The sequence below is a fragment of the Megalops cyprinoides genome, chromosome 17 (assembly GCF_013368585.1).
Source record: "Megalops cyprinoides isolate fMegCyp1 chromosome 17, fMegCyp1.pri, whole genome shotgun sequence".
NCBI lineage: Eukaryota > Metazoa > Chordata > Actinopteri > Elopiformes > Megalopidae > Megalops > Megalops cyprinoides.
This window is the reverse complement of record NC_050599.1, coordinates 24650930-24667887: the sequence shown is the minus strand read 5'-3', so window position 1 is coordinate 24667887 and position 16958 is coordinate 24650930. Positions and strand designations below refer to the sequence as shown.

General features: G+C 45.0%; 2 protein-coding genes across 2 annotated transcripts; both read left to right on the top strand.

Moving 5' to 3' along the window:
* The first annotated feature begins 3513 nt into the window (after positions 1-3513).
* LOC118792663 (pre-mRNA-processing factor 39-like) lies at positions 3514-12413 on the top strand. Its single transcript, XM_036550557.1, has 14 exons — positions 3514-3634; positions 4557-5260; positions 5352-5477; positions 6203-6321; positions 6882-7049; positions 7436-7601; positions 8205-8312; positions 8776-8940; positions 9331-9457; positions 10328-10596; positions 10935-11119; positions 11261-11335; positions 11746-11866; positions 12300-12413. The coding sequence occupies exons 1-14, from the start codon at positions 3622-3624 to the stop codon at positions 12357-12359; spliced, it is 2406 nt and encodes an 801-aa protein (XP_036406450.1). The 5' UTR covers positions 3514-3621; the 3' UTR covers positions 12360-12413.
* Positions 12414-13652: 1239 nt separating this feature from the next.
* On the top strand, positions 13653-16800 carry LOC118792009 (ubiquitin-like protein FUBI). Its single transcript, XM_036549687.1, has 5 exons — positions 13653-13722; positions 14602-14683; positions 15140-15284; positions 15975-16030; positions 16401-16800. The coding sequence occupies exons 2-5, from the start codon at positions 14609-14611 to the stop codon at positions 16524-16526; spliced, it is 402 nt and encodes a 133-aa protein (XP_036405580.1). The 5' UTR covers positions 13653-13722; positions 14602-14608; the 3' UTR covers positions 16527-16800.
* Positions 16801-16958: the final 158 nt, after the last annotated feature.

Genomic DNA, 16958 nt, shown 5'->3' with positions numbered 1-16958 from the left:
TAAACAATAAACGCTTATCATCAACTTGTTTCCTTTTAATGTACTTCGGACCTCCAAAATCAACAGCCTAGTTTCTTTGCGCAGTTTTGAATTTGCCAAGTCTGGATCTACAGGCCAACAACAGAATCCAAGGGGAGGGTTTCCACATTTAACCTGCAAACTTGTTAGGGGTCAAAAATCCTGACACATGTATAAAATTGACGAGCTGACTGGCTGAAACACATTTTACTGATGAGTTGATCAGGGTTGTAATATACTGCGAGTTTTTCTGCAGCTCCATGAAATATTTTAACACAGTGGCAGATGATCACTTTGTCCATGCTGTGCATTTGCTGGGGCTGTGCTCCATATTAATTTGCCAGGTTTGATTTTATTTGACAATACATGGATTCTCACCTCACAACTTTCAAACCACCCCTCTCTGCAATAGCATTCCTTCGATGTGACACGTAGCATGCTTTAATGCTACGACTGCGTTTGAAAACTTTGTTGACAGTGGCAAAAAGTTTAACTTTAGGGAAATTACTTATGCCATATACTACTTGTGAAATCCAGTACGTGGGCTTTACAAGTTATACATACTGAATTTGGCAACAAGCCTCAGAGGATGTCATTATATCCCTTTAACACACAGATCACACTTCCAATTACAAATGGAGTAACAGTCTTAAAATCAACCTTAATTCATCAGCAATTCATAATGGCATCTGCAACCAACAGCTGGTGCACTGTGTCAGCAAGGATGACTTTTGAATTGTGAGTGATGGATGCAAAAATGCACACAGTCACGGATTATCCACTTCTTCAAGGGGAATATTAGCACTTAAGAATTCATCTGTCAAAACATTAATGACATCCAGCCGCCATTCATGGCTAATTTTCCCCTTGCATTTGTTGACAGATAACTCCCCTTGACTGCATTGGTCTCAGACTTTAACTTTGTGTGTTTTTGTGATTTTAAATGCCAGTCTGACTTATTGATTAACTGCAAGTTGTGCAAAATAAATTAAGTCCATCTGTGTGCAGAGAACCCCGGGGATACTGCTGCACTCTTTTGCTCAAAGATTTGCTCTTTGATGTGGACATTCTTGAAGTGCCTTCCATGGCTCCTTTCCTCTTCCCTGTGGGGCAAATGATTGTTTTTTTAAGAATGTCACAATTAGCCAGTGATTGCATAATTAGTTAGATGACTAAGCTGCTTGTTGAAACAATACTGATAACTAGGAGCCTACGCCTAGAGATTAACGACTGAAATGAAGGTTCAAATCCCTGTGGGTCAGTTGGTCGAGGAAAATTTAGGGTCCTTGGTATGGCATATAGTACACATCATTGAAACAATAATATATCCAGTTGCCCATGCACTTCCTGCTATAAAGCTAAACCAAGCATCCAACACATAAACTCTAGTTTATCAAAAAAAAAACACATTTCAGCAACTGATGAGCAAAATCAAGGGGAATCTAAGCACTTTTCTTCGAACGTTGATGCCAGAAGTATCGCCATGGTTATTGTTCAGCGGTTCTTCACTGGGTAACTGAAATGACAAAGGAAACAAGCAAAACAATTTATGTTATATATTATATATACATACAGTTTGTATACTATATAACATTTACAGACATTTGTAAGACAGCAAACAATGACAGTCAACAAGACGCTGTGTATGTGACTATACCATATACTAGTATATTACCTAAGAAAGATTACTACAAAAACACACTCACAATATAGCACAGAAAGCTCCTCATTCTGCTTTTGTAAAATACTGCATAAGGACCAGCACTAGCTGTAACTAGCTAACATTCTCCTGTTGGACTGTGGCTGAAATACAGCTTTCAGATACCAGAGTTTGCTTCCACAACAACAATCCCATTGAGACAGCAGTTGCCTTCAACTCTGAATTCTAGATAGCTGCAAATCTGAAATAAAATAATCCATTATCACAAATAGAGACAACGATGTTTAACTACAGCAGCCATTAAGCAATTTCCTTTTTTGGATTAATAAAGTGCTATCTAGTCTTTTTTGAGACTATTAATACAATGTAACAATTTGGAAAAATTTGGAAATTGGATGGCATGTAAAATGTAGCTACTAATGGCAATGAGCTAACCTTAGCTAGCTAAAAGACGAATGAACCAAAACACTTTGCTTAATTACCTAGGATTACAGCTAGCAATATCTAGCAAGCTACATAACATCGATCACAGAAATGCACAAAATAAGTAGCCAACGTTGAAGGCATCCACATCAATCATGCAGTTGTGGTTAAAACTGCTTAAAATGGTTGCTAATATTAAGATAGACTAGTTAATTTAGAAGAAAATGGGTGCAAGTCGAAACAGCAAAGAAATGCAAAATGTACCGATAAGAGAGAGACCAACTAACGTTCGCCAGCTGGTTGGCTGACTGTGGCGGGACGCTGGGCTGGTGAAACAGTGAAATTTGAGGAAACCTGTTACCGGCTGCTAGCTACGCATGACGTTAAATTGCAAAGGAGACAAGACACATTTTGAACGTAATTTAACAATCTAGACATTTATTTTTAAAGCCTGTTGCAACAACAAAGCAAAAATAAAAATAAACAAAAACCAGTTCATCGTGAAAGTTTTCTTTGATTGCCTGCAGAGATTATAATCAATTCCTTCTCCTTTTCGAGTTTAAATGCATGCTGAATGCCGTTACGCACATTGCTGCCACCCACATGTCAGGCAGTCTCACAACACTATGAACACCAGATGTGCAGGTACACCCTGGCATGCAAGCCAGATACTAATCCGTACGATTGACGACTTTTAGCGGCAAGGCATTTTAACATTTTTACTAGTGATAATTTTCTTGTCACTTTTGACTAGTCAAAATTAAATTATGACTATTCATAACGATAATTTAAGATATCTGTAACTCAGTTATAACCATATTTTGACGTTGCAGTTACATTATGATTAGTGAAACAGATTTAGGTATCTGTAATTCAATACATCAACGGCCCCTTGGCCACTAGTCATACAATTATAGATCTCCGTTATTCAGTTTTCACTCGTTGAAAAATGATTTTTGACTAGTTAAAAAAAGGCAAATGTATCTTTTTATATTATTATTATTATTATTTCGTTTTGCTGCTGTTGTTATTATTGTTATTATATAGAATCGGTTACGAGTTTATCGGATCTGTTATCAAGTCTTTAATAATGTAAATAATGTAAAATCGTTTCTAAATTTATCGAATTATGATGGGTCCGTTAGTTATTAATGACAAAATACACTTCGTCTACATGATGGATTGTTTCCTTTCCTGGCCCATTTACACGGATTGAATTAAGCCTACAACACCATCTACTCACTCATTTGGAAATACAGTACACGAGCAAACACGCTCCCGTCGACGGTACATACACCTTCCATTTCCCTCCTTTTCGGGTTACGTCCGTCAGTGTCACACCCCCTTCTAGACCGCCCTTGCTAGTGTTTTGCGCATGCGCGCTGCATGTTTGCCCTTCTCTATAAGGCGAGGTTGTGGAGCATGATCACATTAAAACGCGGATGCAATCTAGCTAATAAGTAAGACGACTGCATTGCTGTTTGGCTAGGTAGAACACACTCCGGCGTGGGTGCATTTTCATGGAAGACTCTGGTACGTAATTATTCTTGTGGGATACAGGCTGATTGTATTTTTATGTGATTAAAGTAGTTAGCGTGCTAGTCGTAAAGGTTTGTTTGATAGTAACGTTAGCTTACTTAGGCCCAAAGCGCCCTAGCTACCTAGCTAGGACGGAAACGGACCTTTTTACAATTTTATAGTTCGCCTCCTTGTGTATTGTTATACAAGCAGGGCTTAAACGGATCTTTCTTTTAGTTATGAACAAGTGTAGTTAACAGTATCAAACTCTTATTGCGTAAAATATCTCGTTAGAATCTTGTGATTCATGTGATGGGTTGGCGAACCACCGACAATCAGTAACTACTTTAAGCCAATGTACCTAGTTCACTATCAAGCTAAATTGATAACTAGCTGGTTGTCGAAGTCTTAGGTCTTTTAAAGGAGCTGTATCTGACTTCGGTACAGTTAGCTATCGTGCTAATGGAGACCAGTTTGTCTTAGGTTACTAAAGGATCTAGTTAACGTTAGTTAAGTAAAAAGTTGGCCAAGTAGCTAGCTAACATCAACCAATGTTGTTTCTGGGGTAGGGGGGTACGTACACTGTGGATGGTTAACTAGTTAAATGAGTTGGAATGTTTATCCAAATTGTTGATAACAGGTGCTTAGAGAGTTTGTAAGGAACATAACCTCTGTCCTCCCAACGTGAATTTCACTCTCCGAGTGGCAACCGTTGCTAAAATACGAACGCTGCGTGGGGGTTGCGGGTGGCTAGTGAGAATTTTCTGTAGATTTGTGAGATCTGTATATTTTCCTTGAAACAGAAGCAATTTCTCCTGGTGGAAAATGTCAGTTGTCGCGATATCGTAGTTTCACGTTGGCACGTGAGGGCGTTTCTGAGCGTTTCACTGTAAGAGACCGTAAATTAACAGGCTTGTTGTCGTTCTGTCGTCTCCAGACCAGCTATTTTCCGGAATGCCCATGACGGGCATGCTGGACTCGGATCCCGCAGGAAGCTTCGGCTCGCTCGGCATGGACGGCATTGACCATGGCTATCTGTCAGACTCCCTTCTGTCCGCCCCCGTTCTGATCGAGGCCTCCGATGCTGCCAACAGCCCTGTACCTGACCCCGTGACCAGCCTGCTGGAGGAAGGGCAGGACCAGGAAGAGCAGTCAGAACAGCATGACCCAGTTCAACAGCTTGATCCCTTGGATCAAAACCCGGTGCAGCCGCTGGAACCTATAGGACAGGATCTTCTAGAACAGTCTGAACCCTTCAAACAGGACCCGCTACAGCTCCAGGAGCCATTAGAATGTGATGGCACAGGGAATTTGGAAACCTCAGAGCAGGAGCAGGAGCAGGTATGTCATTCAGAAACATCACAGCAGGACGAGCAGGAGTGTTCAGAGCCTGTGGAAAAGGATGTGGCGGAACAATCAGAACCACCAGTAGAAGCTCCGCCACAGCCGCCAGAGTCCCCGGAACCAGGCAGCCCGACGAACATGGAGCTGGAGGACACATCGAAGGACGGCGTGGAGGAGGACCCTGCCCTCCTGGAGGTCCCGTTCCCCGCGGAGTTCGAGAAGTACTACAAAGTAGTGGAGGAGAACCCTGAAGACTTCACAGGGTGGACGTACCTGCTGCAGTATGTGCAGCAGGAGGTAAGTGGGGCCAGTTGGCTCACTCCGATTTCTTTTCATTCAAGTGAGAGTTAGTTGCTCACGGGTGTCTAACTTTATTTTCCTGTCTCAGAATCACATAGGGGCTGTCAGGAAGGCCTTTGACTCCTTCTTCTTGCGGTACCCCTACTGCTACGGCTATTGGAAGAAGTATGCAGACATTGAGATGAGGCTCGACAGTCCACAAATGGCAGATGAGGTAAACTGGGAGTTCTTGACGAGGAAATTCTCATTGCATATTACAAACCCTGTGATCTGTTACTGTTGAACTGTAGAAATTTCAACTTGAACGGTTCACATCAGCTTATCGCGCCAGGATTGGGTTCGATGCACTTTTTCAGAATTGAATGGTAGGGTCTTGTTCATCAGCCCAGAAATACTTTAGGTATGCTTCTGGTTTTGCCTTCATGCCTCCTTTTTTGCGTTGGCACTAAATAACTTTCAGCCAGGACATTTTTTTGGAATCTCTAATTATCTACATAACAGTGGGTATTGTAGTTTTCCTGTGTCTACTTGCCACATTTTATTGCAGTTTTGGTCAGACGCTGTCAGTGCCGCTCTGATGGGTGTGTGCGGCTGTGTGGTCCGCACACGCCTTATCCTCGGCCTAGTCAGAAAGCGGGACCCTCCACTCTCAGAAGAAACCGAGACTACCCACACACCCCCACCATGCTCCTCTCGGAGAACCCAGCACTCACATGTACTTTCGCAACTCGCCACGTAAAGGGTAATGGCAGCTCGCTGCACCGAGAACCAAAAATTCCAGAGCTCGGTTCATTTTTTTTAAAATTTCCCCGGACAGTCTCTCTCTTCGGGAATGTGAACGGATGGGCAGTTCTCGCCGTTGTGGCAGGGGTTTCTCTGCTGCACCCCTCGGGCCCTACTGTGAGTCTGAGGGCCCCCTGTGTGTTTTCCCTGCTCCAGGTGTACCGCCGCGGACTGCAGGCCATCCCCCTCAGCGTCGACCTGTGGCTGCACTTCATTGCCTTCCTGAAGGAGACCGCGGACGCCAGCGACAGCACCGCAGAGACCCGCATTCGAGCGTGAGTTCACCCTGCCTCTGCCCTCCTTCCTGTTTTACTCTTAATGGGGGATTATATACTGCTGTAGGTACTGTCTGCTCTCAGCAGCTGATCCTGGATCAGAATAAACGTTTCTCATACTAAGTGGTTGTGTAGGAGCTGAGGTGGGAAAACTGGTCTCAGGTCTCTTGACAAGGGCAGAAAGTACCTATAGCAATGGCAGAGGTCTGATGCTGTTGTGCTTTTTCGACCCGTTGGACGGTTGTCCCAACCAATGAACCTAATGCACAAAAGAGAGACGTTTCTAGTGTTCCGTTTGTGAAGGATTTGGTCAAGCCTTCCTCATCCCTCTTGTTTCTTTCAAGGTGGTCGGTGGGATATCTTTGTCTGTTTGGCCTCGGCAGAGGTTGGAATAAAAGGAAAAGTATTGGCGTTCCCATATTGGCTTTGGATAGGACAGACATCAGCTTGGTGGACGAGGTCAGGGCAGTGTGGGGCTCTCTTCGTTTTTTGGGGATGTGTGTGGAGTAAACGTGACGTGGCGGGACGTCCGGTTTCACAGTGACGGTTTGGTCCCGCAGGGCGTACGAACACGCGGTGCTGGCCGCGGGCACCGACTTCCGCTCCGACCGCCTCTGGGAGTCCTACGTCAACTGGGAGGCGGAGCTGGGCAACCTGGCTAGCGTCACGGCCATCTACGACCGCGTCCTTGGGATCCCCACCCAGCTCTACAGCCAGCACTTCCAGAGGTGAGGCCTGAACCGGGGAAAGCTTTGTGCCATTACATACACAAGGGTAAAAGTCGCAATGTCACCCACTTTTCAACACTCCCATAATATAATTTTTAAACCTGTATTTACTAAAAAAAAATGACCTCCAGTTGACCTGAATGTGGGGAATAAAAATTCTCTCATTCTCACTTGGTCAGTAAAACTGAAGATGTGCTTTAGGTCAGAGGTCCCAAGATCCTGTTTTAAAAATGAGAACACAGGAGTCATTTACTTCTCGTGCTTTTGAGGTAAAAAGCGTCTGACAGATGCCACTCTTACAGCAGTCAGTTGTCCCTCTGGCTCCTGTTCTGGCTGTCCACCTTTTCCCCTGCAGGGGTCTGAGGTGGTGTTCTTGTGCATTGCAGGTTCAGGGAGCACGTGCAGAATAACCTGCCGAAGAACTTCCTGTCTCAGGAGGAGTTTGTCCAGTTGCGGATGGAGCTGGCCACTGCGGCCGGGCTTGGTGGGGAAGAAGCGACCCCCGCTGAAGACCTGCCAGAAGGCACGGAGGACCTCCCCGATCCCGCAAAGGTACGGGCAAAGCCGTATTTAACCTATCCCACCTGCCCCTGGAGAGCCTCCATCTGAGGCCCAGCTGTACTGGATGTGGGCGTGTTGTTCTCTTCTTACAGCACAACACATGCTTGCCTCATAAATGCCATGTGACATGTTTGCGCCAATCGGAGATAAGTAAAGGGGTCTCGTCCAATCATAGCTAAACGAAGCTATTGGATGCTGCCCATTCCTGGCTCCCCAGCTTTGTTCTGCTTGAAGTCCTGGATGGTCTTTTTCTGTGAAACGAATGGGAACTCGGAAGCATTGATTGGCCTTGTAAAGGCTGCTAAAATCCAGCCAAATACTTGCCCAGGTTTACATTTTGTCATCAGTTATTCTCAGGTTTTTGCGAAGATATGCATTCTCAGTATAGAAACTAACAGGGTGCTTGTTTTTTTCCATAGAAACGTGCTGCTGCTTAAGGGCCCACTGCATGTGTGCTATGTTAATGGAGCATTTAGCCCATTTGCCGCTGTTCTCATGGTGTGCGTATGAGTAGCATGCCTGTCCGTGTGCCTTTCGATCACGGACGCAGCGCTGAGTAATGTTGAATTTTTCACACCCTCCGTTCTTCTCCAGCGCGTGACTGAGATCGAGAACATGCGGCACAGGGTGATGGAGGCTCGACAGGAAGTGTTCAATTACAACGAGCACGAGGTCAGCAAACGCTGGACCTTCGAGGAGGGGGTGAGTATCACCTGGCTGAGCATAGGCGAACCTTACCCAACATCCACCTCACAAACTGGGAGGGAGCTCATCCACATCGGCCCCCAGGGCTTATTTAGTGACGTGTGGTGTTATATTCAAATGTATTTGTTACACTGCATTTGTATAATTACGTTGTCACAAAGCAATGGAGAGGCCATTTCCTTGAAAGCACTGAAAACCAGGAAACCCAGCTAAACGGTGTTCACACAGAGTACTTGAATGCAAGGGATAATGAGAATGTAATAAATTAAAGGTTATTTTCCAATTTTCTCTCTCCACCAACCTAAAGTACACCCACCAGAAATCACTGTAGGTGGAAATTTTTTCCCCAGACAAGCTAATTAGCAGCGACCCTGAAATCATTTTGCATTTATCCGTTTTCCCCCAGTAAATTCTTTGTGTTCCTTCGGTTCAAACCCCCCCCCCCCCCCCCCCTCTCCAGATAAAGCGCCCTTACTTCCACGTGAAGGCGCTGGAGAAGACGCAGCTCAGCAACTGGAAGGAGTACCTGGACTTCGAAATCGAGAACGGGACGCCGGAGCGCGTGGTGGTGCTGTTCGAGCGATGCCTGGTGGCCTGCGCCCTCTACGAGGAGTTCTGGATCAAGGTGACTGGGCGCCCTCCCTCCCCCCCGGGCCCCGTCCCCCCCAACATCTTCGCCCCCTTCAACAATTTCATCTCCTCAGTGACTTTCCTGCCCTGTTTACCTGTCATGTTGATATGTGACTGTCTGTTGTATTAGGGGATGGCCTGCTTGCCACCAGATTTGACTGCAGCATTTGCCAACTGCGTTGCATCTCTTCGTCCTTCCTTACAGAAACTAATCTTAATGGTTTGATGAAGGTGCTGATGGGTTTCAAAGAAATTTTAACGTTCTTGTCAATGGATTTTACTGGCCAGCACAGGAGAGGGAAGCTTAGTTACGTCTTTGTTTTCTTTCTCCCCTGTTCTGTCTCTCTGTCCTCCTCTCTCGGTCTCCCTGTCTCTATCTCTGAAGTACGCAAAGTACTTAGAAAACTACAGCATCGAAGGCGTGAGGCACGTTTACAAGAAGGCGTGCACCATTCACCTTCCCAAGAAACCCAACCTTCACCTGCTGTGGGCCGGGTTCGAGGAGCAGCAGGGTGAGCTTCCTATTCGTCAGTGGTCCCTTAATAGCGTTAATGTACAGTACTGGTCAAAAATTTGGGCACATTTTTCTTTACAATTACTTTATTTTTATTATTTTCCACATTGTAAAGTCATCAAAACTATGAAATAACATAAATGGAATTATGCAGTAGCCAAAAAAGTTTTGATTTGTTTATAACACTGTTATATGTTAGGTTCTTCAAAATAGCCAAAAATATTTTTTAAAATTAGTTTTTTGGGAAGAAATTCATACATAGGCATCAGCTTCATGATTTATATATATATTTGTCTAAGAACCAAATTTCAAGCATTTAAGCATAAGTCTTTAGATCAAAATGTTTTGAATGCATGTTTCCCATTATCTTAATCGGGTATATCCAAACTTTTGACTGGTACTGTAGCCGTGGCTCTTTTGGTGTGGACTGGCGGCAAAGTCCAAAAGCTACAAACAGGACGGCGTGGAGGTCACTGCCACACGTGAAACTGTGTGAAACTATTTCCTGTCGCACTGTAAATATGTGCATTTGCCACTCAGTCATGCAGGGTAATTCAAATTATTACAGAATTGCCAGCTTTTTTTATGTAGCTCTTTTTTTTTTTGAAGTCAGAGTTGACCGGAGGGAAACTTTGTGTAGAAAACTATATTTGGACAGCAGGTACGTCATCTGCCAAGTTATGGTTGGCAAGACGTGCCCTGTACCTGTACCTGTACAGCACCGAAAGTTAGGGGTTTCCTTTTACATACTGAGCCATGTACGCAATTAGTGATATTTCCAGTCAAACATCTGAGTGTTTGGGCTCAAGCGTAGTGTGAAAGGTGGAGTTCTTATCCACAGTGCCGTGACCCTGACCATATTCCCCAGGCAATATCGAGGAGGCCCGAGGGATCCTCAAGGCCCTGGAAGAGGCGGTGCCGGGCCTGGCCATGGTGCGCCTCCGCCGGGTCAGCCTGGAGCGTCGCCATGGCAACCTGGAGGAGGCAGAGTCGCTGCTGCGGGACGCTATTGGCAATGGGAAGAACGCCAGCGAGTCGTCCTTCTACTCCATCAAGCTGGCCCGGCAGCTGCTCAAGGTGCAGAAGAGCCTGCAGAAGGCCAGGAAGGTGCTGCTGGAGGCCATCGAGAGGGACAAGGTGAGGCGGGGCCTCGGGCAGCAGCAGGGCTTCAAGCGCCATTGGCAGAATTTTAATTTCTCTTTCTCTTTCTCATCTTTGGCCTAAACTGAAATTGAGTGCGCACCATCTTGGTCTGCTTTGACGCAAAAGAAATCCGTGTCAGAATCTCTTATCCAACTAGTTACTACATTAATAGCTCTTATCAGCCTACGTTTTGAGTTTAGCAGTACAGTCAGTCTGAGCTCAGGTTCCACATCCAAGTGTTGCTCACAGCGGTGCCTGTAATTGCCCTAGGTGAGGTTTGCATATTACTTTTGGCGAGTCCTGTGAGATCTTCTCCCCCCATCTCCCCTCAGATGAGTCCGAAGCTGTACCTGAACCTGCTGGAGCTGGAGTACAGCGGCGACGTGCGGCAGAATGAGGAGCAGATCCTGTCGTGCTTCGACCGGGCCCTCAGCAGCCCCCTGCCCCTGGAGGCCCGCCTCGCCTTCTCCCAGCGCAAGGTCGAGTTCCTCGAGGACTTCGGCAGCGACATCAACATGTGCGTCCCCGCTTCGCCTTTTCTACCCCCCTCCTCCGTCACCCCCTCCGGGAGGCATCGTCAGGCTGGAAGCTAACGTAAACTGACGTTTTGAGGACTCATTTGCCTCTCGTTCTCCTCTTTTCTCTCTCTCTTTCTCAGGCTGGTTTCTGCGTACGAGGAACATCAAAAGCTTTCGCAGGCACATGAATCCACAAAACGCAAAGCTGAAAACGGGTAAGGGGGCGAATGTTCTGGCAGCCCTATACAGATTTTCACATCTCAAGTCGCCTACCAGGAGTCAAGTTTTGTGTTCCCGATGTACACCACCCACACCGCGCAATCAAAACAAGTTTTCCCGCATGGGTGGAAACAGCTTGGCTTCCTATGGTGATCCCAGCGTGATGTGAAATTGTAGGCTTAGAAATTACCGGGTTCTTGCTGATTTGTCAGGCGAGTTCACATTACAATGCTTTGTACTGTCCTTTTGTGTTAAACTGGATTAAAATGGTTTTTTAAGTGTGTTAAAACTGCCAGCATACGTGATATGAAATGGTTGATGTGTAACTGCTTTCTGGGCAAAGGCCACTTTGAGTGTAACTTCTCAGCGCTCATCAGCTGTGATGTCATCTGGTCCCTCTCCGCAGCTCCCAGGAGCCGGAGCCGAAGAGACAGCGCTCGGAGGACCCCTCCATGGCCTCGGGACACATGATGCCAGACATGCCGCCAAACCACTCGGCATACAATTACAACTATAACTGGTATCAGGTGGGTACTGCGTGCTAACTCGCACGTCGCGCAGCAGAGCTCTATTTCACCACCCCATGTTGTATAACGAGGGAGAGAAGGGGAAAGGGCACTACAACCAACCCAAGGTTAAATGGTGCCAGACGAAGCTTGCGGGCACAGTGGCAGTATGGGAAAACCTAATCCTCGTATTTTATCATTTGCTTAGCAAATGCCCTCGCCCGCTTATCCACGTTTTACAGAAGCAGCTTATAGTAAGTGTTTCTTATGGGTGCAGAGGCAGTGTTGTAAATCACTGCGCTGCACTGCCACCATTAACCCCTCCCCCTCCCTGATGGTTATGGGTGGGCCCTGGGGTGTGGCAAAGCCATTTAGATTTAAGCTGGACTGTTCTGTTTACACAGGGATCATCCCTTAACCTTAAGCTTAATTTAATTCTCACTTCTCTCCTCAGCAATACAACTACCAGAACCCATGGGGCTATGGACAGTACTACCCCCCTCCCCCCACGTGATGCTGCAGTCCAGGTCATCTTTGTCAACTTTTAAACCATGAGTGACAACCCCCCCCCCCCCCCCCCCCAAACCCTAAAGAATGTTTTGCCTTTTTCTTTTTTTAAAATTTGTTAGGAAGCGTTAGCTCCACCTTCAGTAACAAAGCCAGCTGGTGTTTTGTTTCTTTTTTGAGCCATTGAGGTGAAAAATAAAGAGCTTTTTATTTAAACTGCGTGACTGAATTTGGTCACAAAGTCTGGGAATTGATTGTTTATTTCAAACTCAGATTTGTGAGAGGACCCTAAAACTTAATTTCAAAGTCAGTTTTCTTTGTGCTTCCTTAGTTGTGATTTTTTTTTTTTTTAAAAAGATCCCTCTGTCTTTCTCCTCTGGGTGAGATCTGAAATGAAGAATATGCAGATTTGTTTTTGACTTCACATATTAATTTCGTAATAAAGAGACCGTGAATACTGTGTTTTTGTTGTGTTGAACTTTTATTGCACAGTTGCAAAGTTACGTTTTACTAATGCAGAGTGACTTATGCTGATCTTCTACAGCTCGATTGTAGGTTAGTGTGAATCAGTGCAGTGTAGCTGTTTAATCCTGGCTAACCTACTGAACATGACGGTACATTTACACTCTTGAATAAAATGCAGTTCAGTGAGCTTTACATCACCTTCATCAAACCATCAGTGAATGCTGAGAAGAAACATGGATTGTGGGAAATGGTAGGTCCTGAGAGGTCTAGTAGTTGTCTTTCACCTCTAGTTCAAACCCACTATTTAAATTTGCAGCATAGTCACAAGTAGTAGAGATTTTTTTCCTGATGCAATAAAACGCTTGCTCATTCCTTGGGTGAGGAAACCATGCAATTCTTTAATGTGAAATATCAAACTGTCTGACAAATGAAGATTCCAGTGAAGTGATGTGATTCTTGTACTATATTGTGACATCTGTGACCATATTCATACTTTTTGCTGGTATTGCATTTCAGTTCTTGTAATACCATATTATTAATGCATATAACATGAAAAGAAAGACCAAGACAAGAAGGATTTTCATAATTTCAAAAGGTAGTATGGCATCAGGAATTACGGCAATTTTGGGTGTGTGGGGGTGTATTTGTAGAAACTGCATGATTTTGGGGATCCCCAAATAAAAGGGACACCATTGTTAGTCTAGTTTTCCATAAAATAGAGGTCCTTTTCTGCAGAACGAGTATGTCAATTCAAATACACGGCAAGACAACCGCGCTCGTTGCGGAGAAGGAGCGCCTCCTCTAATGACGTAAATACTTCCCATCATCCCTCAAAACGCACATGCGCGCATATGCAACGCTGAAAAGGCCTTTTCGTCGTCCGGCGTGGAGAGAGACGCAGTGAGGTGTGTGGGAGCTCAGTAAACGTGGTTTAACTTGACCTGTTTAAACTACTAAAGTCGCTCGAAAAACATATTCGAACATTTGTGGTGATAGCATAACATTTTAAGTATCATATTTCGACATATTTGATAATATATGTGGTAATTTCAATGCTTCTTTTGAAACGGGTAGGCCCACTGACGAATTCGCTAGCACTGTAGCCCGATGCTAAGGAGTTAGCTAGACAACTGGCTTTTTGCGTCTCTGTGACAGTAGTCTTGCTGTAAAATGTAAATTCAGCTAGGTAGTTGCATTTTGATTCTAGTGATATTAAAACATTTCATGAGCTCAAAATGTTATGGACAGGAGTAATTACATGGAGCAGGTATTACGGATCACGTTTTTTTCGTTAGCTAGCTGGCGATCCATTACTGACATCTAGCATCATGAAGTAACCACCGTGGTGGAGGTAGCGAACGATGCTTTAAAAAACAAAAATTTGCAAGTTGGATAGTTGCATTACCACATGAACACAGATCTGTTAGCGTACCACGTCATTATAAAGCTGTCCATACGTGATTGTGCATATATATATATATACTCTTGGAAAGGTGTAATGTTATATAACTTATCAACTGTGAAGGCCAGAGAGATAACGAGGTGAATTTGCTGTACACAAGTTTTTCGGTTTCGTTTGACTTTAACTATCCATGCTGCGTGTGGCCTGTGTGAGTAGCTGATGAGTCGTCATGGACTATGGAGCTGTGCTTGTCCCTTTCGTTAGAGTTCCGGTGGGATCGATCGCATGGATGTGTGGAGTCGGGTGGTACTCCGTGTGTATGAGTCAAGTCTTGTTGCCTCTTTTGAGGGCTGACGCCGGGGTTCTTGTGTGTCTCTCTCAGACTCAAGATGCAGCTGTTCGTACGCGCCCAGAATACCCACACCCTTCACCTGACTGGCCAGGAGACAGTCGGGGATATCAAGGTGAGGCCATGGTCCGAGTAACAAATACTCAGGCTTTCTGTTTTTGGTGTGGTTCTGTTATCTGTACTCACCAGGGACATTCTGTAGCAAGGATAGCCAATTCTGGTCCTGCCGAGCCTTAGATGCGTCTGTGTTTTTTGTTCCAGCTAAACCCTTAGATTCTGAATTTGAGCAATTGTCTTTCTTAATATTTGGAAATAAAATCAGGAGCTTGTTGGGACTCCAAGTACCAGGGTGTCTTACCCTTGGGTAATATGCAGAAGTTAAAATAAGTTGTTTAAGTTTGTGTCCCCATCTGAGAAACATGGTAACACCGGAGTGGTATTTCTGTAGCATGGGAAAAAAACTGGCCACTTGTCAGTAGTTGTACCACATCAGAGCTAAGACTTGACATGAAATGGTAGTGTATGTGGTGTGGACCGCTAAGCAGGGTTGGGGTGGTATTTTGTGGTGCAGGCTCATGTCCAGGCTTTGGAGGGACTGGCAGTGGAGGATCAGGTGCTGCTGCTGGCTGGTACACCCCTGGAAGATGGTGCTGTCCTGGAACAGTGCGATGTCTCTGAGAACTGCACTCTGGAAGTGACTGCCAGGCTCCTGGGAGGTGAGTTAGTCTCATGTACCTTAAATCCCCATCGGTCACACGGCAAGCAATAACCAGACCAGGGTTACACGAATGGAGCCGGCAACACCGCAGTGATAACTTGCAGCATGATCGACAACATTATTTGGGTCAAATACAGAGCTCATAACATTCCAACAGTCTTTTCAGTAAAATTGAAAAAAGTTCAGAGGTTATGACAAAGGTGGCTAGACTTCTTGAAAAGAGGCTTGTGTGTTAAAAAAAAAAAAAATTCTCCTGTAATTACTAACAAAAGGTAGTTAGTTATGGCTTAGTTATTGCTGACCAGGTCTTCAAGTCAGTCAGTTTTGTCATCATACTGAAGCAGGAAAAAAACATCAGCTGGCATTAATCCAAGCTGATATGGTAACAACATTGCTTTCTCGGGTGGTATGGGAGCTGGCAAACCAGTTTATTCCAGTAATTACACATGATCACATACCAACCGTGGCTTAATAATAGTAGCTGGAGTCTGCCATCATTGTTCACAGTCAAATGTGAAAGCAAAACTAACAGCGCAGGTTTTTTATTGCCTAAAGATCAGATCCACATTGGTAACTTACCACAGTGTGATACCACCTCTGTTTTACTCTGTAGTACCTTACTAACTGTGTGGAGGTGCCAGTTGGTGCAGCCTGTGCTTTGTAACTGAAAGATTGTTTTTTCCTGCAGGTAAGGTCCACGGATCTCTGGCTCGTGCTGGAAAAGTACGGGGACAGACACCCAAGGTTAGTGCATTTCATTTTCTTCAGGGGCTCTTGAGTATGTTTTCTGCCTTTATAACAGCTGACTGCTATATAGAAAAAACCGCCAGATCTGGAACACAGGAGTGAGAATCATGCTCAGTGTGCTATGAGGGCCACATTGTCTCCCTGGCTACTCCACCCTGATCCTAGATGGTCACAGTGTCTGCACACTTCCCCTCCTGCCAATCACTTAAAAGACCTGAATCAACTAATCGTCTTGACCAAATCGAGCCTTTTTGCAGTTTAGCTTGTGGCCTACAGCCATCCAGGAAATGAGGCAAGGCAATTCCAGCTTTTTGCTAGGAAGATTGCAGTGGTCATGTTTTTTTTTTTTCTTTTCTTTTCCCTCCAGGTGGACAAACAGGAGAAGAAGAAGAAGAAGACTGGCCGTGCCAAGCGCCGCATTCAGTACAACCGCCGCTTCGTCAACGTGGTGCCCACATTCGGCAAGAAGAAGGGCCCCAACGCCAACTCCTAAACCTCCATAACCCCCTGACCCCCAGCTGAGCGAAGGGCCAGAGAGCACGTGCAAGCTTCTAGTGTGCTTTCCAGGGCCAATAGAGGGAAAAAAAACCTAACCTCTGGCACCAAATATGGATTGTGCTGATCTAAACATGGTGTCTTGCTTCATGATTTCATCGGGATTCTTTCACAGTTGTGAAGTTTGATTTGAGGATGTGAGTGTGATCACAAAATCAGATCTGTACTGTATGTTTGCAAGAATCAAAATAAAGTACACCTGTTAAAGCAGAGCTCTTTTCCTTTCAGCTGCATGTTTGGCTGTTGGTGCCAATTCAGTACATGTTCTATTCATCTACAGTTGGCATAATACTCATATAAGACAATGGATAAAGCACCTGTTATGAGCCTAGCATGCAGAGGATAGATGACAGCTTGTGCTATTGGGAGT